General features: G+C 44.9%; 4 protein-coding genes across 4 annotated transcripts; 2 read left to right on the top strand and 2 right to left on the bottom strand.

Annotated features, from left to right (window-relative positions):
* Nucleotides 1-1,068: 1,068 nt before the first annotated feature.
* On the bottom strand, nucleotides 1,069-2,084 carry KD926_008515 (SDR family oxidoreductase; the record flags this gene model as incomplete). Its single annotated transcript, XM_053101248.1, has 3 exons — nucleotides 1,069-1,128; nucleotides 1,197-1,546; nucleotides 1,643-2,084. 3 exons carry the CDS (start codon nucleotides 2,082-2,084, stop codon nucleotides 1,069-1,071), a joined length of 852 nt encoding a protein of 283 aa, XP_052955173.1.
* Nucleotides 2,085-2,296: 212 nt separating this feature from the next.
* On the top strand, nucleotides 2,297-3,445 carry KD926_008514 (uncharacterized protein; the record flags this gene model as incomplete). The annotated part of the gene is made up of 5 exons (XM_053101247.1): nucleotides 2,297-2,306; nucleotides 2,382-2,846; nucleotides 2,920-2,978; nucleotides 3,252-3,280; nucleotides 3,355-3,445. 5 exons carry the CDS (start codon nucleotides 2,297-2,299, stop codon nucleotides 3,443-3,445), a joined length of 654 nt encoding a protein of 217 aa, XP_052955172.1.
* Nucleotides 3,446-13,673: 10,228 nt separating this feature from the next.
* KD926_008513 (uncharacterized protein) lies at nucleotides 13,674-14,831 on the bottom strand (the record flags this gene model as incomplete). The annotated part of the gene is made up of 1 exon (XM_053101246.1): nucleotides 13,674-14,831. The coding sequence occupies one exon, from the start codon at nucleotides 14,829-14,831 to the stop codon at nucleotides 13,674-13,676; it is 1,158 nt and encodes a 385-aa protein (XP_052955171.1).
* Nucleotides 14,832-19,160: 4,329 nt separating this feature from the next.
* Nucleotides 19,161-20,444, top strand: KD926_008512 (uncharacterized protein; the record flags this gene model as incomplete). Its single annotated transcript, XM_053101245.1, has 1 exon — nucleotides 19,161-20,444. The coding sequence occupies one exon, from the start codon at nucleotides 19,161-19,163 to the stop codon at nucleotides 20,442-20,444; it is 1,284 nt and encodes a 427-aa protein (XP_052955170.1).
* Between the last annotated feature and the right edge of the window lie 3,319 nt (nucleotides 20,445-23,763).

Raw genomic sequence — 23,763 nt, 5'->3', positions numbered from 1 at the left:
GACCTTAACCAGTGCAAAAGTTACTCGTGAGCCTTTTAGTGACCAGCTTACCAAGGAACTTCCAATACCCCTGCTAATTGATGATTATAATTATCATATGAGAGGCGTGGATCGAGCAAATCAACTGCGTGCAAGTTATGAAACTTACCAAAGATGTTTACGCTCCTGGTGGCCTATATTCTTTTGGACGCTTGATGTAGCTATTATTAATGCTTATTATATTACAAAGACGGCTTACAGACAGCGAGATATAAAGGAGATTACTCATCTTGAATTTCGGAAAGCTCTTTATAGAGAGCTATTCATACAAGCATCAGAGGAATCACTGAAAAGAAAACGAAGACATAGCTTAGTCCAACCATCGCATAATAGTAATTATGAGGTTAAAAGGATTCACCCTCGCAAATAGTGCCATTTCTGTGCTATACAGATGCAAAGAGCGAAGGCTTAAGATTATACTGTTCCAAAGCAATTTTACACAGTATATTGCTGTAAGGCCTGCAAAGTTCCTTTATGCAGACCTGATATAAGGCTATACTGGGCTGATTTCCATACACCACGACCTCCTTTGGGTGAGAAAGATATAAATTGCTCATAGATAGCTAAAAGACTTATATTTCATGCTGATTTACAGGTGCGTAGTGGTAGGTGAGGTGGGCGTGTCATTTGCGGCAGAAAAAAGACGCTAAACACGACTACCTAGCGCTGCCAGGCAATGAATATCTTTCTTAGTTGACTTTAGCTATTCTCACTATTCCTACATTTAGTATACTAATGGGCTATGAGGCTGGAGCCTCTGTTGCTGCTGTGGTTTTCTTTCTCTCTGTTAAGAAATTATGGTGCTATATATGTTGTAGGAATATCCAGTGTCAGGGACAGGCTGCTGAAGTAATTTAATATTCTAAGGACAATCCCTGCCGGGCTTCCCTAGGTTAACCTATACATAGAGCTCGTCCAACGAAACTTAAAAATCTCTCCGTGGGCTGAGCAGTTACTTTTTACAGAATCCACACCGCGTTTTGCTCTCTTTCTCATATCTCCGCTATGAACTTGTGATCTCTCTTTTTTCTACTTGCCTCCTTGCTTCGCCAGCTCATCCAACCCCTGTCCATTGCTCATCATCCGATCCTACAGATACAGTTAGTCCTACAAGACACATTGAATCTAGACGAGAGAAAATAGGAGGGAAAACGAACCAAAACCACCGCAGGACACCACCGAGAAAGAAACCTGACGATAGCACTGTACGGTCCCTTCCAGACCACTCCGCCAGCGGTGCCCAGCACCTCGTCGACAATCGAGGCCGCGAACTCGTCAGCGGAACATCTCCTGAGGTCGTCTCGTCCTATCGCCCGGTCGGAGATGGTTTGTCGAATGGCTGCGTACCGCGAAGTCGGGGGCAAGATCACCTCGGGCTCGTTGGCGTGAAACGCGCTGGTGACGGTGCCGGCCATGATGCAGACCACGCGGACTCCCCAGGGGGCGAGTTCAAGGCGAAGAGTCTCGGATAATTGTGTGATGGCGGCTTTGGAGGAGGAGTAGACGCCTAAAGGGGTGTTTGTTGTTAGGCGGATTTTAAACCCATCTACTAGGTCCTCTGGTCGACCCAAACACAAAGAGCCAGGAGGAAATCAAAACGCACCAAGCCACGGGGTATTAACCGCAGCCCCCGCACTGCTCATATTAATGATCCGGCCCTTGGAAGCGATGAGTAGGTCACCGCAGGCTTGGATCAGGCGCAGCGGCCCCCATACATTTGCCTCGTACACGTCCATGGCGAGGTCAAAGTCCGTGTCCAGTAGAGGTGCGGTATATCCTGTCCCGGCGTTGTTGACCACAATATCGAGACCACGGCCGTGGTCAGTGATCGCGCGCACGGCGTCCGCGATCGTGGAGGGGTCTCTAACGTCCAGAGGCAGCACCTTCACGTTCTCTAGGGAGGTCAGGATGTCTGGGACTTTTGCAGGAGACCGGGCTGTGGCGAAGATAAAATGACCCCGTCGGGCGAGGTTAAGGGCCAGAGCTGCTCCGATACCATGAGCTGAGCAACCGGTTATGAGGATGGTTCGGGGATTGCTAGTCATTTCGAAGGAGAAGAAGTCTGTGGACCCTTCTGGTGTGGCGAAGATATGTGAGGAACACGCGAAAGAACAATCGTAGAGACGTGTGGAAAGGGGGTGTTGTCTCTGTCGTTCTCTCGCGTATTTTCCTTCTTTATTCTGTCTTTGTTTGGGGCCATCAGCAACTTTGCAATAGACCCACCCAGGATTATAATTGAACTGCTAGAAGGATCGTCATGATGGGAGGTTCCGGTTGATCTGTGGGGCTTGAAGCTAGCGAATAAATTTTGGGCGCATACTCAATTAAATCCTTGTTGGTAGCTAACACACTACCTAGTACGTTGAGTGAAGCAGAGACTTTGGTTCAAAGTGACACATCGGTATACGGCGCCCACAAAAGGAAAGGACAGAGGCATGCCGAGCCATTGGAAGACCACGACGCCGCAGCGTGCACTGTCAGTCAAGGGGAAGCCTTGGGCGAGACGAGTGCCTTGATTGATGCCACGAGTCGACGTACCCTGCACGTGCTCGCCCGCCCGCAGTCTTCGACACTCAATGCTGCCCTTTATCAGGCTAAAAGTCTCCACAACGTTCGACAGAATGCGCTCGTTTTGGGCCCGTACGGGAGACCACCCGATCTCACCCGCTTCGGGATTGTGTTACTTGTCGTAGAGGATATCGGCATCGCGCGCGTATTTTCACTCATTCAGGAGCTTGTTCTAGCGAGTGAACAACACCGTGCCATGGTACGGAAGCTCATCGTTGTCTGGCAAATGGAGGACTTAGGTACTTACTTTTCGCAATAACGCCAGCGCGTTGCATCCCTCAGAACATAGGGAATTGTGCTAACAGTGTCCAGACAATCGTCGTTGGGTGAACATGCAGCATTTGCTTGACCTCGACCGTCAAGAATTCAAGGTAACACAACAGCGGAGCGGACTGCTATACATATGTTGACTATGACAGATCCTTCAATTCTTCCTTTATTACCGGCAAAATCGCAAGGATGTGTCCTCTCGCAGCCCCGGTTCGAGGGTTCGATTAAATAGGGGGTCTGTTGATGTGGGAAAAACTATAAGAGAATACCTTTGTATGCGTCGAGGCAGTATGTTGGTAGGCGGTATAATCATCAAATCCGGGGAATGTTGGTTGCCTCCGTTCAAGCCATGCTAACGAATCGCTCGTCTACAGTGTGTGCTCGGCGGACTATCCGTGACCAGGTAAGGACGATCGTTCAGCCAAAAATGACCGATGAGCTCAGGCTTATGGACATCGATATTGAACCATATCACAGGTGGTTGGACACGGACCCGGTGCGGGAAACTGCTGGAGCATCGACCCACCTCAAATGGGTTAACTCTAGAATAGCTGAAGGACGAGGCTAAACTGCAAACATCAAGTGCACGAACCAGAAGAAACACTCTAGGTTGATCATCATATCTTGCAGTGGTGGGAGGCAGCATTCGCTGTTGTTGATCGACTGTATTCATCTTCCCTCCACTGGTGAGGGCTACTCCTGAAGTGGAGAACTGCCTGGCATTTGAATCATCATCCATGGTCTCTTTGTCCCCAATGAGGACTTTACCCTTCAGCCCAACTCCTGGGGCCCTTGATTTTATGTGATCTAAGAGCAAATATATGATATCATCACCTCGGATGCAGGCTTGCCTCCATGCTAACATTCCGATTTTGTCCTTGTGAAAGGGATTGGCACCTGCTGACAACAGCAAGTCACTGGTGTCCTCTGACCAAGAAAGATAACCAGTAACAGTGCAGTTTCGCCTTCTTTGTTCACAACATCGACTTGAACTTGAGGGTTTTGAAGTAGCTGATTAACGACGGTTGCTGACCTTGTGTCCACAGCATACCACAGAGCGCTATGACCCTTTGCATTTTTCATGTTGACCCTTAATTTGTGTTTTTTTTCCTTTTTGTAACAGGCGATTGATAACCAGCTTAGCGTCATATTTTATAACTGTCATCAAAGGAGAGAGGCCGTTAACAAGTGCATTCACATCCGCTCGGTAGAAAAGTAGGGTTTTTGTAAAGGCGCTGTTGTTGGTTTGAGCCGCCCAGTGGAGCGCACAGCTGTTTTGGTGCTTGATGTTGTATCTAATCAGCGCCAGGCGGACTTCGGGATAAAGAATTCTATGCGTCTGAGCAAAGGCTGAGATCTCACGTCCCCCTAGGAATTCGGCTATGATCATTAGGATCTCCATTGGACAGTCAAGAACACGGGCTAACTATAGTCAGTCTTTACAGACTTATTGTAGTTTGACAGTATTATTCTACTTGCCATAACGGTGGGCGATCTGTTTAAAGCCCCAGACAGGCGATTGAAATAGAGAAGTAAGAGGAGTAGAGGTACTTTTGAACGTCCGGCATTCGAACCCTCATCAAGGGGAGATGATAATAAGAGATTTATATCGGTCTTACGGAGTGGATACTCGCCACAAGAATTTCCTGAGAGTAGGCCCGGCAATCTCATGGTTCATAGGAACATTGTTACTTCTCTTAGGAACAGAAATGTTTCACAGGAAACTGCGTAACTTAACTTGTCTTTATATAGCAAGATAGAACATCCGATTGAACACGAAAAATTTGTTTTAAATTGACTGGCTGAGGCTTGCTCATCGACGTCTAAGTGGAAACGACAAATAGGGATGGGCAAGACCGGGAGGACCGGAAACACCGGCAGGGTATAGTGTATGGGATAAAAATATCCCTGGGCAAGCAAAAGGGGCATCTCTGATGAGCTGCCAGTCGATTTGGCTAGTTTGGGATACTCATAAGAATGGTCTAGAGGAGCCTACCACTAATTCCAAAGTTCGGAGCAGCCGAAGGAGAAAGAAGTATTTATACTACAATGTGCAAGAACAAATGATGTTGGGTCACTATGTCGTTGTCCACATGCCACCAAATTCTTTCCAGATTGTTAGACGCATTGGATTTGAGGGATAATGGAGACCGAATCTTCCTACTTATAACCGCTTTTTTCTTGCTCTAGATTGATCTCTTATTTGGCTTGTCTGGATTTATCAGCGTGGAAGTTTAAGTCTATCTAAATACACCTAGGTCCGTTCAATGGTTACAGGAATGCGCCATTAGTTATCTTTCTTTTGGCAATACTGTATAACGGAAAAAAGTCTCATCATCGAAGATATCAAGTAACTTAAGCAAGATAGATTCCCCCTAAAATAGGTAAAAATAGATCCATAGAAACCATTCGAAAATTTGGAAGATGCAGTACATAAACCACAAGCCCTTTAGTAGTTTTTCGAATTTGTCATAATAGCTAGAGATACGATAATATCTGTCTTATGGCATGGTGAATGGCTCTAGGATTGTTAACAACATATGCGATACATCCACAGCATTACGTTTATCATTTATTCATGGTTAGGTGCATGCTTGATGCTGAGGTTCCAGAGTTACATATCTAATGACTGGACTATTTACATATCAGGGGCAAACTGAGCCTACCAGCTTTGGATAACACGACTGCCAAACAAGATGAAAACGCCGAGTAAGGTGGACTTCCGGCACATGTTGGTGACACTCTTGAAAAAATGTACTTTTTCTCTCCTTGATTGCTTGAATATATCTGTAACCACAATCACGGATTTCTTTCGCCAACTCAGCCTGAAGGTGCTTTTGCTCTTCATGATAGTCCAATATTTGCCGTTGAAGATAGGTCCTTTCGCTTATAAATATATTAACGCTGCGTTCGAGTGTCTCTGCTACCCAATGAGCGTTCATGAGCAGCGTCTGCCATCTATTGGTAGAAACATTGTCTGTGAAAGCTAGTGTTAGGGTGTCTCCCGATTTCATTAATATGAATTCGACGTTTCCTCGGTAAGAACCGGGAGACAAGGACCTCGAGAGTGGTGTCAAGGCTATATGGTACGAAGGAACAGGTCCATTTTTTGGAGGTGCATTCGTCGCAGGCGACACACTCCCAAGAGATAGAGCCTGTCATGCTGAAACGAGTCAGTACATGTTCTGGGTTTAGATTGAACGGTATATCGAATTCAAAGCCGGGAGATAACGTGGCACGACATGTTTACTGAATATGCCGGTGGAGAGGGGGTGTTCCCTGGCGAGCCAACCGCATCAAGGCAAACAGGGAGACAGTTGCCACTGGGAGATCATTATGGACGTAACATTAGTACCGCTTCCTTGTGGTACCATCGTCAGTCACGCCTCCCTGGTTGAATTTCATCTCGTCACAAGTTTTGAACGGTCTAGGATTATATGTGAGCTACGGCACATGTAAGATCTGAAACATTTTTGCTGAAAACTTAATGCTTGCCGTTTCCTTTTGACAGTTGTTCTAATTTCTAAAGTTTCAAGCATATACCAGACAGACAAAATGATATTCAGCACTGACAATTCTCAGTTGCTAAGTACACATGGAATGGCATCTATCCAAAGCCAATAAAATCCTATATCTAGCACTTTAGCTTGCCGTCCAGGTTTGACAGGTCGTTATCTAAAAGGTTCGGTTAGCTTAAGCAAGATAAGAAGCTACTAGTTGAACTAACCTTTTTTTAAGTCTCAGAACCCCACCATCACTGATGTAGCAAGCACTCAAATCCAACCTACTTCTATTCCTGGTGCCATCCATTTTCGTGCAGGTTGTGGCCACATAATGCGCATCATCCAATGATATTTTATCGCAGGTAGCCGAGAATTCGCGGGCGGCTGACAGAGATGCAAGGCAGAAGCTGCCAACAAGTCAAAGGCAATGAGACCTCATACTGGAGAAGGTTCGACGATAGGATCAAGGAAGAAGAACTATGATCGGCTTGAAAAAGGATACTAGGAAGATACAGTACGAGCGCCCATCAGCTTAAATATTGTTGAAGAACGTATGTGTTCTTTTTCTCGGCGACACCCTTTAGTCCGGTCGGGTTCGGCGCCAGAATCAACGCAGTCGACGTAAAGTGAATGGTGGGTTTCACTGGGCAGATATAGAAGAATCTGGGTGAACATCGGAGCTCCGACACTTCGACATCGGGTCCGCCGATCGAGATATCTTGCATATAGTGAGATACACTTCTTTACATCCAGACGATTATTGCCGGGCAAACAGCTTTTGGATGGGTATACGCGGCCAAGGGGAGGGTTGACGCCCTATGGGGTTAGCCATTGCGTTTGCCTATCCAAACGGCTCATTGCCAGGCGTTGACATGTCCCTCACGATCTCATAAATTCTACCCTAATGGAAATAGCTTGCTGTTTAGTATATTTGCCAGTCTTTGACCGCATATAACTATTTATTCAAATAGGTAACTCTGCTGTGCTGTAATTAATGGTACTCTTCGTTTCTTCATTTATGGGTTAGATATCTTTTAGCTATCAAATAATGCGCTTGCGATATTTTTTTTCGGGTCTCTCTTATCATTTGCTCTTCTACCTTTCTATCTGATAGAAATATATTCCTGTATCAAAGCCGCTTGTTATATAAAATGCTTTCGTTTCAAGGATTGCAGTCGATGTTCGTACTGTGATCGATTTGCGTCTCTGATAGTTGCCCGAAAGGCAGACTGCTAAGGTGAGGTACTACAAAGGCAGTGGGTGCTCCGTTAGGTTGGGCATTAGTGTACTTAATGGCCTGGATTTCTTTGCCATAGATAGGAATCCACGACTGAATCAAAACTGGCCTGTCCTAGACAAGGTTTACGATAACTACGGAAGCCAGCTGCACCGAATGTAGCGTCGTTATTCGCTTGAAAAGTGGAATGGGCGCACATGGAGCAGGAACAGCAGTGTACGTTAGCTTTAGAATTTCCCTTCTGTCTTGTTACCCAACACAATGCAACATAGCTATTATTATATAGAATGATTATTTAAACTCAATTTGGCTCCCTTCCTATTGCTGAAATGATATCGTGCACAGTATCGTGCACCAAAATCGTTCCCACCCGCTATATATCTATCGGCGAATGGAGTAGGAAGGTACTCCAAGCAACCGTTAGCCTCTGGAAATATTGTTTTCGGTCCCAATCGCGTGATAAATCTCCAAATGAGAGCAATTTCTAAGACGAACGTTTAGCCTTGCCCGTAGCCGTTTCGATCCTTGTAAAAGACGACCTGCAGCCCTCAGTTAACTAACAGCAGAAAACAAAATGCGCAATGTATATTAACCGGTCTCGCATTACTTTGATTCCGCCGAGCCAAAATCAACAAATTGTGTTACTGGGATAGCCTAGTATGCGGGTTTTAGTAGTATAAAAACTGAAGCCGAAATTTTATACATAACGTTTGCACACGCAATGGCTCCAAAGATAAATACTAAGAAACGCCTTATAGCAGAAAATAATTATATAGATAACTAGAGCTACTGAAAGCTTTTTTATCAATCCACTGCCAATAGCTCGTTTCGACAATGTTAATTTCGTTTTAACTTTTGTTCCTGTATCGGGTACGAACCCCTAAAATGTGATAATTTATACACAAGTTGAATACTAGGTTGATTTCTAATAGACCTGATTCAATACGGAATAACTTCCGTGTATAAAGCTGTATTATTTGCTTAAACGAATCTCGTTTGATAACTAGAAGGGTTTAGACGCTTCAATTCTGGTTGGCTAAGCACGTCATAATGCAGTTACCCCAGGTCGTAATAGCCGAGCACAGGAGGAGACTGCAGCTGGGTAGCCGATGCGATAGATGTTGGATGTTGGATGTTGAAATTAAACAATACCCAGGAATTCCCGTTAGCATCATATTAGTTTCGGGCATTTGTCGCCTCTGGAAAATGTGTGTGGGTTTTCTCCAGCGCGGTTTCCTATTGCTAGCAGCATTCATCGCGCTGGCAAAAAGAAAACTCTAAAGATCACGGTACGTGCTGGCTGGTTAAAATAAAATGATATATCGTCGGGATAGTAAGACAACCCTAAAATACCTACCAAATCACTACCTATTGCCGGGCAAGACGGGATAAATATGACTTAAATCGTCAGCAAATAACAGCCTATGTCCCGGTTTCGGCTACTAACAAAGTGATTTCTGCAGGTTAGAATATTGACAACCAGTGTGTAACTATAGAGTCTTGAATAGTCATGGGGTCTAGTAGCAGGATGAGATTCAGCAACTAAAGTATGGTAGAATATTACCGTTGCCACTTAGAAGAAGCTACAGATGACCGAGGGATTTAAGTCTAATGGGGACGGGTCACAGAGGAAAACGCAATATTACCCGTTAAAATCGCATTGGTCGCGCTGCGTGCTCAAAAAGCCCTAGCACTTGGGTATGGCTAACAGCAGGAAAGGCGGTATCTCATCATATTCGAAGATTGGAGCCAATAATAATTGCCAGGTTAGTACCGTTCCGAGGGAACCCGCACAATGAAATACCCCTGTGTACAGTAGAGTATATTACGTATGTCCACCGTTGTGGGCCGTCGAGCAAAAGGGGAATGAATGTTCATGCGTTGACCAGATTTCCTTTTAATTTTGCCCACCCCACAGGGTTCTCATTTGACCACCTTCTGTTGCCAATCCTTTATTATACTCTATCCATCATATTCTAACATTCAGTCTCAAAGTAATTGTCGGTTGACTTGGTCATTGCCCTAAGCAGATATCCTATCGATTCAACTGAATATAGGTATATGCTCGGTGGGTAAAAGTGAAGTGTCATTCTAAACTACAATCTGCCTAGCTATTTATAGTCCCACTTGTTTACACCTATGCATTCCTGATCCTTTGGTATGCCATTTGGAATGGTAGGCCAAGTCTAGGCCAAGCAAGGTACTGTGCGGTATGTGGATTAGGTCAAGATACTCCACTTCTCTGGTCTGGTTGATAACATCGTTCCAACACTGGACCTACTTTAGAAGTGGTAAAAACATGAAGGTCAAGATATTGAAAATAAACGTGCAATTCCAGAATCTAGGATTTATCCCATCCTCCGATACTCAGGTATTGCTCAATTCGAGCGTTCAACCCAACCAATAGCTTGCAAGTCGATGCAGTTCGTATCTATAAGTTGTCTTAAGGCGTTGCAGGGCTTGCTTTTTGTCATTGCATCGGCAGGGTTAGAATCTCCATCGATCCACTTGATATCTGTAATTTGGCGGCATTCATAGGCTTGTCGAAGGCACAGAATGTCAATTATCAATCGTTTCTCTTGCGTAGATCCGAGCCGTACGAGGCAATCGTATAATGACTTCGAGTCAGTGCAGAGTACGATTGGAATATTAGCTTGCAGTATTTGATCCAAAGTTAACTTAATTGCGAATGCAATATCTGAGCCGTAGGCCATAGCATAAAGCTCTGATACTAAAATACTGCGGGTAACACGCTTGCATTTGATAGAACTCCAATGAACAATGTTAGCATTTACGGCAGTAGTGTTACTGTCATTTCTCTTATCGGCTAATACGATAATATAGCCAATTTGTAAAGAGAGGTCCTTATTATTGGCGAATGATGCGTCTGTAAAGACTAGCAGTTAAAGAGATTCTAGATCCAGTTTGACATATTTAAGGCTTCTTGCGGCATTCTCTAGCTGCCAGTTAAGTCACTTGTTAAGAGATTCGGTATCTTCCTTGCTTGGGTTAATCACTTGGGCAGCAAATGATAAATCGAATGAAGCTTCTGGCTGGCAGACAGAGGCAATATAGGTACCTCTTGCGCGTTCTGCAATATATCGATCTTTCAGGGTGCCTGGTGCCTGGGTAGTTATCTTGCCAATAAGTGACAGTTTGATGCATTAGGTCTCCTGGGTAAGAGTAATCCTATCAGGTTCTAGCTTGACCATGCTACCATTGAACTTCAAGGGCTTTTCAATGGTTAACTTTTCGCGGTCTTTAGCCAGAAATTGAGCCTTCCGTAGCTCAATCTCCTCCGATTCAGCGAACGTGGCTTCTGCGAGAATGAGAGTATCATCAGTCTAAAGTCCAACGATGCCGAAACCAGTGGATTCTCTTGAATTGGGGCTATCTATGGTATAGAGTAAGCATGGGTCGAATGTTGATTGGCTCATCCGGAGGTATTCCAGGTGGTGGGAGTGATAGGTTCTGAACCAATGGTTCCCTACTTCAGGGATCCCATAGAGAGGTTTGATAACCTTCATAACAGTATTGCTGGTGAGCCCAAGTTAATCAATAAGTTCCTTCGGTAGGCGCGCGTAGAGTTCTCGGTTAAATTTAGTTGTTGATTGTACGTACGCTTGCGAAATATCGCGAAGATATAGCTGGGAATCTGTTATACTTGTAGCAATGCAGAGAATAAGGCGTTAGCTGACTCGCTGGATTGTAAGAGATTATATAAGGATTAGATCCTTTCCTTAGTCATTATAGGCTTGTATAACCAGTCGTAATTTCTCAAATGCTCTTTCTGTTCCTTTATTCTTAATCTTATTAACAAATCGTAAACTGAAGAGTCTGACCCTTAGTAAAATATCTTCAATTTTGAGGAACTCGAATACTCCTTGTTCGAGTAAACCATTGACTTCCTTTTGCCTTGAATCGTAATATTGTTGGATACCGGGATTTCTCTCAGTTTGCAAGAAGATATTTATAGGCAAAGGGTGCTTTTGTGGACGGCCTGAGCCTCGTTTTTGTAATTGTACAGGTTGCAGGGGCATCAAGGCAGACTTATAACCTGAATTAGGCAATCGGGTTCGTCCGAAGCGTCTAAGGGTAGGTTCTGAGGTTTTCGAGGATTGTCCTTTGTCAATTTCAGGTTCAGTTTGGTTGATCTGGTCCGGTTCTGGAGCTTTCAAGTGCAGTTCTGGATCTTCAGTGTAATATGGCTTGATTACTGTTGATCGAAATGCTGTTGGACCATTGGGTAACTTGACTGTACAGGTCTCCCCTTCGGTTATTAAAAGGGTAAATAGATCAGTCCAGCTGCCTGTTTTTCCTCCGTTCCCTTCTCGCCAGACAAGGACGGGAGAGCTTGGTAGCAGATCGTGTACGGCAGTAGTACGTAAGCCATTTCTCATATTTAATGCATTAGCCAGTTGGCGCTCTGCTCTAAGCTTCTTGATTTCTGTTATAGCTTTTCTGATAGCTGCAGCCCGCTGGGAAGTTGATAGCGAAGATACATCTGAATCAACTATGCAAGGATATGCGCCAAATACCAGTAGGGTAGGGACTAAACCTCCAGGTCCCGCTGAATCGTTTATAGCTTTAAAAGCCATTTGAAGGGCGATCTCTTTGTCGATATCAGGGATTTCAGCAGTGATAATCTGGTAGGCTCGGCGCAGTGGGCCATGGTATCTTTCAATTATGCCTATCGAATTGTGTACTTCAATGAGGATGCTTCTTGTGCTAATATTTATAGTTCTTGCATAGGTCTTGAATTCTTTGCTTACAAAGTTCTTTCCGGCGTCATGTGTGATCAAGTCTGGAGGACCTAAATAAGTATCGATCCAGCACATTCGCAGCATATCCCAGGTATGTTTAGCGCTAATGTCTTTTAATTATCGACTGGATTGGAAACGAGTTGCTTCGTCAATAACGTAAAGAAGAGGCATATTGTCAATATATATAATATTAACAATAATGTTGAAGTTAAAATGTGCCTCATCCTTGAGATTAAATCGGAATCGACCAGGGGATTTACTAAACTTCTGACAATAGTAACAGAACTTAGTAAAATGTTCTAACGCGGCTGTATTTGGCTCATAACTAGCACTTCTTAAAAGCGTCTGAAGTCTATTAACAGATAGATGTCCGAAACGGCAATGTAATTTCCGTAACTCAATGTCTGTCAGGAAACAAGGATTCATATCAAATGAAGAGGTAAGGTATGAAGACAGAGCAGAATTCTATAGCAGAAATAGGTGGCCAAATCGGCGAATAACAGGGATCTCAACAAATGATTTAGTAACAGAGTTGAAAGGCGTTGCAGGCTTCGGAGTCACGATAACATTTTTGAGGTTATTGTAGTATATTCCGAGATTGTCTATATCTGCTAGGCATAGCAGAAATGGGGTATCAGCGTTAACAATATAGAATTGGATGTTACCAATTGGGGTTGAAACTTTTGCGGAGCCAATTGATGAGATTATTCTAATGCCAAATTGGACATTTACCTGGCCAGCTGTAGAGGTATCCAATGTGATATTTTCTGTGTTTTGAAGTGCCTGGAATTGGCCATATCCAGCTGTAGACTTGCTGGAGGTACCAGTATCAATCATTATTTCCATACAGATCTTAGAGTTGTACCGGGTACCGCTCGCGGAAGTGGTAGTGGCGTTATAGCTGAATGGGTCGATGTCAACTATCGGGTTCAAAGGCTTTCGATTATTAATACAATGGATAAAGGATCGATTAGCAAGTTCAGAGGTTGTAATCATTGCTTGTTCAGTAGTAATTTGGCCGAATGAGGTAACGAATGTGTCGATAAGGTCATATTCTTCCTCAATAAGGTCTGTTTCAGCTTCGGAAACAAAAGTTCGGGTATCAGTTACAAGTGTTTCAAAAGCCTCTATTTCCTTTTTATTGGTATCTCTTTTACAATATATTATATACTGCCTGTATCGCTTGCTGAAGTCGCCATTCATTCCTTTGTCATTGTTAAAACGCTGTCGATATTTCTCTTTGGATTGTCTTTGTTCTTCTTCAGTGTGTCTCCAGGAGCGGCAAGTTGATTTTTAATAGATATAACACTTGCCCGCTGGGCTCTTTTTGCCTTGATTGTAGTTCCTGTTCTGGTTGTAGTACCTTCTATCAGTGTAGAAGGCTTCTTCTCGGGTATCTGTGTGCGAAATTCCGTGTTTTTGTGGGTTCTCCTTCTCCCAAGTACTGATTGAGGATTGCAGTTTGTTAATTAGTACTGCTAGGTCTTCAGGTAGATCAGCAATGGCTATGCGGCAGGCTGGTACTCCCTGGCAAGCTGTAATAAGCTTGTTAATCAGATTTATGTTGCTTCGGAGTTCAGGGTAGAGGCCATAACGTTGTTTTAGGAGGTTACTGAGTAGGAGCTGAAAGCCTTGGTAGATTGAGATTAATCTTTCAGAGTTATCATTTATAACCTTCTGCAGTAAGATAACGTTCCACTTAGTCAAGTTCTGCCGGTAGAACTCAGGTCCTTCAAAGAACTGGCGTAAGTGATAGCATGCTTCTTGAAATATCTTTAATGATAATTTACTGCTGTAATAGTGGTCTTCAGCAACTCCCTTAAGCATTGTTGGCAATGCAGCTTTGTAGCCATGTAGTAATAGGCCAGCTCTAGAGCAAATGTCATAAAAGATGTTAAGTTTGAAGTCAAGGCTATTGTTGTCCGTACCGCTATATTTCTGGTCTTCTGTATAGATCTTTGTGACTGAGGCAATTTCCTTGGAAAGGTCGTTCTTGGGCCTCATAGAAAGTAGATGATTGTTCTCTTGGGCAACGTGGTTAGTCTCGAGGGCGAGATAGTCAGCTTCAGGAACGTGACTGATTCCTGGGGTGGAAGAATTGGAGGGATTGGCTTTGGGAGTAGCGAAACAGTCCTCTGGAGAGACTGGAGGATCTGGATAGTCTCTTCTCGCTTGCAAATTGCTTTTGAGGGAGGCTGAAGGGTTTGAATAACCCTCTACAGCTTGTGTATGTTCTTTTAGGCTATCGCGTGTTAGGTTCAAACGTTTTCGGAGCATAGCAGTAATCATTAGTAAATCAAGTTCTTCTAGAGCAGCTTTAAGCTCTTCATCAGTCCATTCATGGAATTCATCTTGCTGGAAAATGTCGGAGAGTATATTATAGAGAGGATTTCTCGTATTGTAGCGGCAGACGAATACTTCTCGCTGAACCAGGTTATTTCGGAGGTTCATTCTCGTTTGAGGACTGAGTTGTTTGAAATGTTCGGATTTCCAGCCTTCGAATTGTTCTCGGAATGTTATCTATAGGTTGTAATCAAGGATAGTATTTTCGAATTGTATATTTATCGCATAGATATTGAGATCCTGTTTTGTGGCTGTACTCAAATCGATTTCCCAATCCTTATCTCCACTTGATGAGGACTGCGGTGGTTGAGACATGGTAGTGCAAGAATGGAGTGTAACAAGGTATAAGGGGGTAGGTAGAAAGGAAAAAGAGATAGTATAGGGGTTAGTAAAGAAGAGAAAGTACTGAAATAAGAAAGACAGGAAGATAAACAGATAAAAGTAAAAAAAATAAGAGAAAATATGAAAAGTAAAGGATAGTGGTCAAAGATTGAGGTTTTTGGTGTTTTTGAACGTATTTATAGACCTTCGGGCTCTATAAATGATGATTAGCAAGAGAGTGCGCTTCTAGGCGATAGTTGTTCAATAGTTTTGAGGCTGTTGAATGTCCGTTCGAGCTTCGAATTGTCACAATCTTCTCCTTCAACTGATATAGGGCAATAGCTAGGCGATCATGGAAAACAGCTTCTTAGGGCTGTTGACTCAGTTTCGAGCTTCGCAGTTGCGTATATCCTGATCTGTACGTCTACTGATCAGTGTCGGTTGACTTGGTCATTGCCATAAGCAGATATCCTATCGATTCAACTGAATATAGGTATATGCTCGGTGGGTAAAGGTAAAGTGTCATTCTAAACTACAATCTGTCTAGCTATTTATAGTCCCACTTGTTTACACCTATGCATTCCTGATCCTTTGGTATGCCATTTGGAATGGTAGGCCAAGTCTAGGCCAAGCAAGGTGCTGTGCGGTATGTGGATTAGGTCAAGATACTCCACTTCTCTGGTCTGGTTGATAACATCGTTCCAACAGTAATAATTCCCGCCAATCTGATGGCGTTGGAAGGCCGTGCCACACCACTGAATTGCCCTTAGTCTTAACGGTACAAGTATCTAAAGGGATACACGGCCCTTGATTCCTTGCGTGGCCTCGACGAGATTCCATGTCGTACCGACTAGCCCTCACTTATATTACGCCAGTCATCTCTAGGAAGTCCCCCAGGGCATTTTCCTTAATGCATAGACATGGACATGCGATAATTTGAAAAGAGACAGGGAAATAATGATACCATAATCGTCTTAAATCATGGAGATGTGGCAGGGACATCGCCCAAAGCGTAACCTATAAATGCTCTCGCCGTGCCACCGCAGACCGAGTAACTGGATAAGACCTTCCTGCCCGTGAAGATCCAAAGTGAGCAAGTTCTCATCTCAATATGTACAGTGCCTGGTTCGCTATAGTACTAGCTAGCATTGTTGGGGCCTTGTTTGTCTCCGATGACGCTGTGATTCAGTCTACTCCGAGCTGCTCGGAGCCTCTAACCAAGTTTGGGCCGAACACTGCTGTAACCGTCATGGCATCTTCCAGTGCTTATGCCTCAGTTTCTCTCGCCAGATGCAATATGAGGTCACAACGACCAGTTTCTTCAAGTATGACCATCATTTCTCAGTTCGTGGGCTCGACGTCAGGTAGAAATGGATTGCGAAATGGAGCCCATCCTTTCTCCCTCAGTGTCATGGCGTTCACTCCAGCCCAGTCAAGTGCAACAACTGGAATTAGAAACGTCAAAAGCAGAAGCAGAAGCAGTTCGGTCCGTGCAAAGACGATACCGTCCGACACACTGGTTTCCACACCATCCGGAACGTCGTCAGCCAACCAGGCTTTGTTTACAGGGGCGGGAGTCCAGGGAATGGGTGTATCCGCACTTGTAGTGGGTTTTGTTCTACTGTCTTCTCTTTGGTTCCTTTCGCACTAGGGCTCCAGTGAGCCCTTGTATATTGCTGTGTCTCCTAGTGTTGTGTGGATCTGTTACTTGGCAGGGCAGCTTGTAGGTAGAATGATCATTAAAGTTAGCATGTACAGGGCGAGAATGTCGCAACGCCTCATACGATGTCTACAAAACTTCTGCGCTCCTGGATAGCACATCGCCAGACTAGTAGAACTAGTATAGCTTTCTCTCTCGTGCGAAATGAATGGGCCTTCTTTATGTACTATAAACAACCCCAGTTTCAAAGGTATGGCTTGTGTATGTTCTTCATTCGGGAATGGACGAAAACCCGACCAGGCCTACCGCAAAACCGGCGACAGAGAATACTAGCAGCCTACACGAACAAATAGCCAAGTTCAAAACATTGGAACCCAAAAATTGAAACATGAATAGTAGGATTTGCGATTGGCTATAGGGAAGTGCTGTGACGTTTGCAGCTTCCGATGGAGTCTCCTTACTACTTAAAGGGACAGTCTAAGATGCTGACCTCTGCATTCATGTCGCCCTGGATTTCCAGAACTCGTAGCCTTCAGAGGCAGCAGCAACAGCATCTTTCCACAATCCAAAACAAACTAGAGCCGACCGAAAACACCACGGCGAGCCATGTTGTGGCCATCATCCGTGGTCCAAGACTAGAAGAGATCCCTGTTTGTCCCAAAAAACTGTTTATGCCTCGCGTGAGCAGCTGATACACCACCGTCACCGTCACAGACGCTCCAATGATCAAGAGAGATGATACCTATCAGCCGTCAGAACTGCCTTACTATTTCTCCTATTGGCTTACCGCTGAAGATATGATGGCGACTAGCTTTGCCAATGGGAACCGAACCAGGCCGGCAACAATAACAATAAACGTGGTAATGAATGCCATCACGTATGCCACCACAGTCCAATGTAACACTTGGCGATATCCCTTCAAAACTGGCTGCGTCAAGCTTGGTAACACACCGTCTGCCTGGCCCAGCCGGTTGGAAAGAAGGTCGACTAAGTCGAAGGAAAAGGAAGCACTGGGCCCTGAGCAGTTCGAGGAGGTTTGGGTATCTCGCTTTCCTTCGCAATAGCTCCACAGACCGACCACGTAATATTCTGGAAAGAGTGAATGCAGCCGGTCAGATAGATCCTGCACATGCCCGCTGACCCGGCCGACCGCATTCTCTGCCGGCCCCGAGATGCTGTCCACGAGGTTGCCCTGTTAGAGCAGAGAGGAATCTCCACTAGGAATATCAACGGATCTTCCTAGATTGGGATAGTCTACTTTCGGCAATTCCGTTAGATTAACCTTTGATATTCCATTAGCTCCATATTTTAGACCGGGTGTGTTGAGCGGAGTCACCTTCATGAAAAAGAGGTCTTGTGGGGAAGATGTCGATGTGCAAGCGGAAAAGACTATAGCTAAGCAGATTAATGCCGCGGTGGACAGTACCAATGGCACAAGTTTCAGAAAAGAGAGCATCCTGAAAGTATAGGAGATCTGGCTCCGGCTGGAGGCGTCTGCACAAACAGGGCGTAGGGCGTGTCTATTATGTACACAGGCTTGTGGTACGAGATGGTAGTGTCTTTGTATAGAGCCGCGGATGTGTGCCTGTTTTGGTACATAATTATAGCCAGTGCTTTCTTAACGGCCGAACATACAATCTAAGGCGTGGTGTGCTCTTGGGCTTATTAGAATGATACCTACCACCCTCTAGGAGCGAGTAGCATACACTGAAGTCCTTCTAGGGGCAATTATTAACTGCAAGTAGCCCGATAATAGAAGGGTCCTGCAACTGCGGGTTTGCATCTCGATGTGGGCGCAGTTGACCAGCACCATCACGAACTTGGTGCTCGAACCTCGCACCCAATTGAGATATTATCCACCTTGCTTGCAGGGAGTCTATTCTTGTGCCTGACAGACACCCAGCAAACTCGTCCTATGAGATGCCCGCGGAGGTAGTGTGAACAGACGAACGCTCATGTTTCACAAGCAGGTTTACAGTACATACTTTCGGCCTATGAATAACTTATCTTTTGGTAGATGGTCAGATCGCTCGTTCTTTTTGAGAAACGTCTCTCCCATAGCCATGTCCAATCGTACCAGCAAAATGTCAACACACCTGGCCAACTGTCTCAAGGAGGCGCCTCTATACTGTCACGATGGTGGCTACTAGGCACTTAATAGACTCGGTGACTACCATCTGCTCCCTAACTCATTTACTCACGAGCCCGTCAGTAACTCCGTCACAGCTTCCCAGGTATGTACGTGCTCATCTCATCGTGGTTGGTTTAAACCTTCCATGGACCGTGGTCAGCAACATCGATGCCATAGAAACTGACAAGAATCAAGGATATTTGGCCGGTCACGGCCTAGTGAGAGCTCTGAAAATATTGGCCCAATCGAAAGCAGTTCTTCGCTTTTCCCTGGCCAGCCTGTTGGGTCGTTTGCTCCATCCCAAAGCGTTCCTATGAAGACGACAATGCCAAACGCAGAGCAACACAAACAAGATACGATTGGTATAATGAGTGATACTTTGCCTAGCACGCGTATAAATATACCGATTCCTGCGCGCACACGGAGGCCAATCAATCCAAGCGCTGCGAATATATTCCCTGCCCCATTCCAGTCCTGTCTCTCGCCCTCCGAAGTATCAACTGGCGACGATGGAATAGACAGCCCAATAATCACTACCAGTTTCGGTATACTGAGCGAGCCTGCGGACATTCTTCACGCTGTTACCGAAACGGGACCTCCCACCATCAATTTCAAGGGTTTCAAGACTTTCGCGATTCCATCTATCCTCACGGAGGCAGATAAAACGCTTTTAGGGAGCAACATGAATACAGTGAGTTCATTGGGTTGGATAGTGTCCCTGAAGTCAGATCGCTCTCTTTTAACCGGTTGGAATGCCTACGAGACGGACACATACCCGCTAGGCTTCAATCCCGCCACAACACCTGCACCACTAACAGAGGCTTTACCAACACCTGAGGCAAATATCATCACATCTATTCCAGCCGACGGAGTCAGTTTCAATCAAAAGGCTGGATCGCCTGCATACATAAAGCCTCTTCAGGCGGAAGACTCATCTCCAGCTCACAGCACGTCACACACACGTCGACTGTCACACCCACAACCAACCACGTCGACACCTACTCAAGCGGTTGAATTTTCGTCAAAGAGCTGGCGAAATAATGCTCCTATTATTAAGACCCATACAAAGTCTCTCATCACACCTCTGCCCTCTGGTCAAGAAGACGGTAATTATAGCGGAGAGCCATTGAAAGTTGCGACAGAAAGGCGGACGGTTCCCACCGGTATTCCTACGCCGACATTTGTTAATGAACACGGTGAAGGTGATCTTGTTCTGCTTCCAAGCAACACGCCGCCTCCCCGATCGAGTAACTCAGCCAAAACCGAGGGGTTAAATAACCCCGGATCAAGTACGACGAGGCCTGCCAGGCCAATGTATGATGACAGAATGACGCCAGAATCAATACATATAGTCTCTGAAAGCCCTGTAAGTACCACAGGTATGTGCACGACTCCTGATGGCCCGGATCAGAGGCCATCGACAACGACTACGGCATCCGAGACCCCGCCAAGATCCGTCGATAACGATTCCGTGTTTGACCAACTTCGAAGAGCACAGCCTGTATCCAAGCAAAACTTGAAAATTTCAGCAGGTGTATCCTCTGCTGGAACTGCGATTTTCATTCTGACATTTGTGTTGCACCGTTTCGTTTACCGGTGGGTTGATTGACAGACGACGTACAGGGGTGATATGGATTGGCCGTGAACAAAGCGCGAACTCGGAATTGCGCATAGAGCTGCTTCCACGTATGTCTCATGACCCAGAAGTTTCTTACTTCTCTGATGGCTCGTGAGCCTTTTTACGTGAGCTTATTTCTGTACTCGGAGAGTGTACGGCTGTCAAAGGTCAGCGTGGCTGGTTCGTGAAACTTTAGCGTATGAAGGGCTATTTATTAGGTAGTCTGTAGCCCAGTATTATCGATATGGCCTATCGATATGAATTCTTCAGCTCATACACTCGCTTAATGTCAACTACCAACAATGTCCTTCCCGCCCGAAATATCCGCCGGACATCAAAGATAACTAGAGATTTTCGAATGAGCCGTTCTGCATCCAGCACACGTTCTAGTGCTGCGTAGATCACAGACTAGGTCTGTTCCAGTAAATGAAAGACTGATCGTCCCCATTGGTCGACAACATACAGGTGATTTTTAATGGACGCATTAACTTTAAGTAAAGAAAGAAATATCTTCACATACCCTTCTTCTACATAATATGTGTTACGGGCTTGGCAGTGGGTAGGTGCGCTTCTACCCGCCAAGACCGTTTAGTAGGACGGTTACCAACTGAGCTACTAAAAAGACCAGAATACCAAGTCAACGACTTGGTACGCGCATCGCTCTATATAGTGGTTCTTGGTCAGTTCGTCACACTTTGTTGTTAAGGGGGTGAATCAGGTTTCGAACCCGACTATAGACTAAGTAATTAGGTGAGGAGGCTTTGTTAGTTAACTAGAGCCATGGCCTGTGTTTGTGTGTGCCTTGATGGATGTGAGACATAGTCACCCATAACTGCAGAACAACTTCATCAATATGGATCCTTTTGTAACGAACGGCTACGCTGGCGATAAGAAATCGCTTCAATGTAGGATATGCATTCAACGAAGAAACTAAGCTAGTCCCGATCGGGTAGTTAGGTCATAGGGTATCGCGAAGGAACGTCTTCGGAGGCTGGTCACAGTCCGTGACACCTTTTATATATCGTCGCCCCTATATGCGGACCCTATATTCAGTTAATCACCAGGTCCACATTCCCCCGTCCAGCCACCAACTAACTCCTTGATCCAAAGGTAAATCATGCCCAGTCTGGCTACCTCGCTATCGACTTCTCCCCGCCATAATCCCGACCGTCTCTGCTCGTCCTTTGTTTCTAGTCTACCCGTCCGTCAGGATTCAAGTATTATGGGGACTCATCCAGCAGCGTAGTTTGCACTAGTTTGCATTGAAGATTCCAGGCATTTCAAGTCATGTATATCACGCGTATAGGCCCATACTGAGAAGGCATTGGCTTTTACCGCAACCATTTTTGCCTCTCTCATTGTGCAACTCTGTTGGCCAGCTAACATAAACCTGAATTCTATTGAGAATCCAATCACCCGTTTTTAATATAGCTATATCCCCAAGGAGGCTAGCCTTTTATTTACAGGGTATATTAGTAGTTAAGGTTTTAGTAACTAGTATTGCAAAAACTTATTTTTATGCCCAGATTCACATCTTCGCATGATTGTTTCAAAGTCTATATGCAATCACCATAGCTTCAAAACATCCAATAACGAAGGTCAAGACAATTGAAATTGCAAGGAATATGAATCGAATATGGATAGTATTGGATCACTAGCAGTGCAGATATCAGTATTATATAAATAGATATTGTTCGCATTCCGGAAAAATGCAAGTGGCTGACGGACGGCCTGTCAAAACAGCTAGATTGGAGGGTTTAATTGGCAAATAAACCACCCCTCCCGTTTATTTGCTGTTTTGAGCATCTTAGTAATATCGAATTTACTGCAGGCGATCTCTATTTTGAGACCTCTTCATGTTGAGGTGGTCCATACTACTCATAATGGCTGATACAAACGTACTCCAGGCTTCTCGAATCATATGCTAGTCTGCGCAGACCCTGAAAGTGGCACCGCGCACACTATTGATTAAAACCTGTTTTGGAGTATATAGAGACGTTATCGCTTCTCTATAGTCTAAATTGACCTTATCGCGCTGACTGTGACATCCTGAAGTCAGGGAACTTCCCGGTGCGGAGGAACGTTCGGGAGGAACGTTCCGGTTAGTTAGTATAGGATCTAGAGACCCTCCGGTAGGCATTCCTGCCTGAGGCAAAGCCTCGGGCAGTATATAGAGCCTCTACATCCTCCCTTCTAGATAGCCTTTCTTCCCCATGGGAAAATTCCTTGACTACGAGTCATAAACAAACTAGTCTTATATCAAGCTCCTTTGTAGACCGTCACACCGACTATCTACCAACAGCATCGTTTACACTCCTTTAACCATGTCCTTTTCAAACCTACCACCTGAGTTGGTACTCTTTATAGCTGACACCCTTCACAGCACTCAGGATATATATGGACTGATAAGAGTGAGCAGAGGTCTTTATCGTTTATTGAAAAAATATTTATATCAGTACAGCGTGAACTATAAAAGCAGTTGCGGGCTTAGTCGTGCAGTGAAAACAGGGAATCTGTCCGCGACATGCTATTTCCTCAGCCTGCCACGGGTGAACGTGCATATTCGAGACGATACTGGACAGACAATTCTTTATGCTGCAGTACAGCGGCCTGACAGGTTTTATATTATGATGATCCTTCTACGTGATGGTCGCGTCAACATAAATGCAACTGATTTCCAGGGTCGAACACTGGTATCTTATGCAGTATCTAATGACGATTTTTACCAGCTTAGCATGCTCTTACGACGCAACAATATTAATGTTAATATGAGCGACGTTGAAGGCCAAACACCTTTCTATTTTGCAGTCGATTACGGGAACAAAGATATTGTAAAGAGGCTTCTTGATGACGCACGTTTAGACCCGAATCTGGGTAAGAGTATGTTACCTTTAGCACTTGCTGCAGGCAGAAAATCGCTGGAGCTATTGAAGATGCTACTGCGGGACCAGCGCGTGATTGTCAACAATCAAACATACAATCGTATGCATCCATTAATCGCGGCGGTCGTTACGGGACGTAAGGAAAACACCTTTCGGTTGCTACATACCCCTAACATCGACGTCAACTGTTGTTGGGCTGCTATAAGTGCACTTATGTGGACAATCCCATTCAAGCGAACCACGATTGCGGCCGAGCTCCTAAAATGCGACCTGATTAACGTAAATCGCCAAGACGATTCTGGTCGAACACCATTAATGGTCGCTATCCAATATGAAAACAATGAATTATTTATGACCTTGTTGAACAGGGAAGAAATTGATCTCACCCTTGCAAGTAGTAGTGGTAAGAGCGCGTTAGACTACGCAAT

The sequence above is a fragment of the Aspergillus affinis genome (genome assembly GCF_023601865.1).
Source record: "Aspergillus affinis strain CMG 70 chromosome Unknown NODE_56_length_205077_cov_90_699902, whole genome shotgun sequence".
In the NCBI taxonomy this organism is placed as follows: Eukaryota; Fungi; Ascomycota; class Eurotiomycetes; order Eurotiales; family Aspergillaceae; genus Aspergillus; species Aspergillus affinis.
Note: the sequence above shows the minus strand (reverse complement) of the source record. Positions and strands in the feature narration are given on the sequence as shown.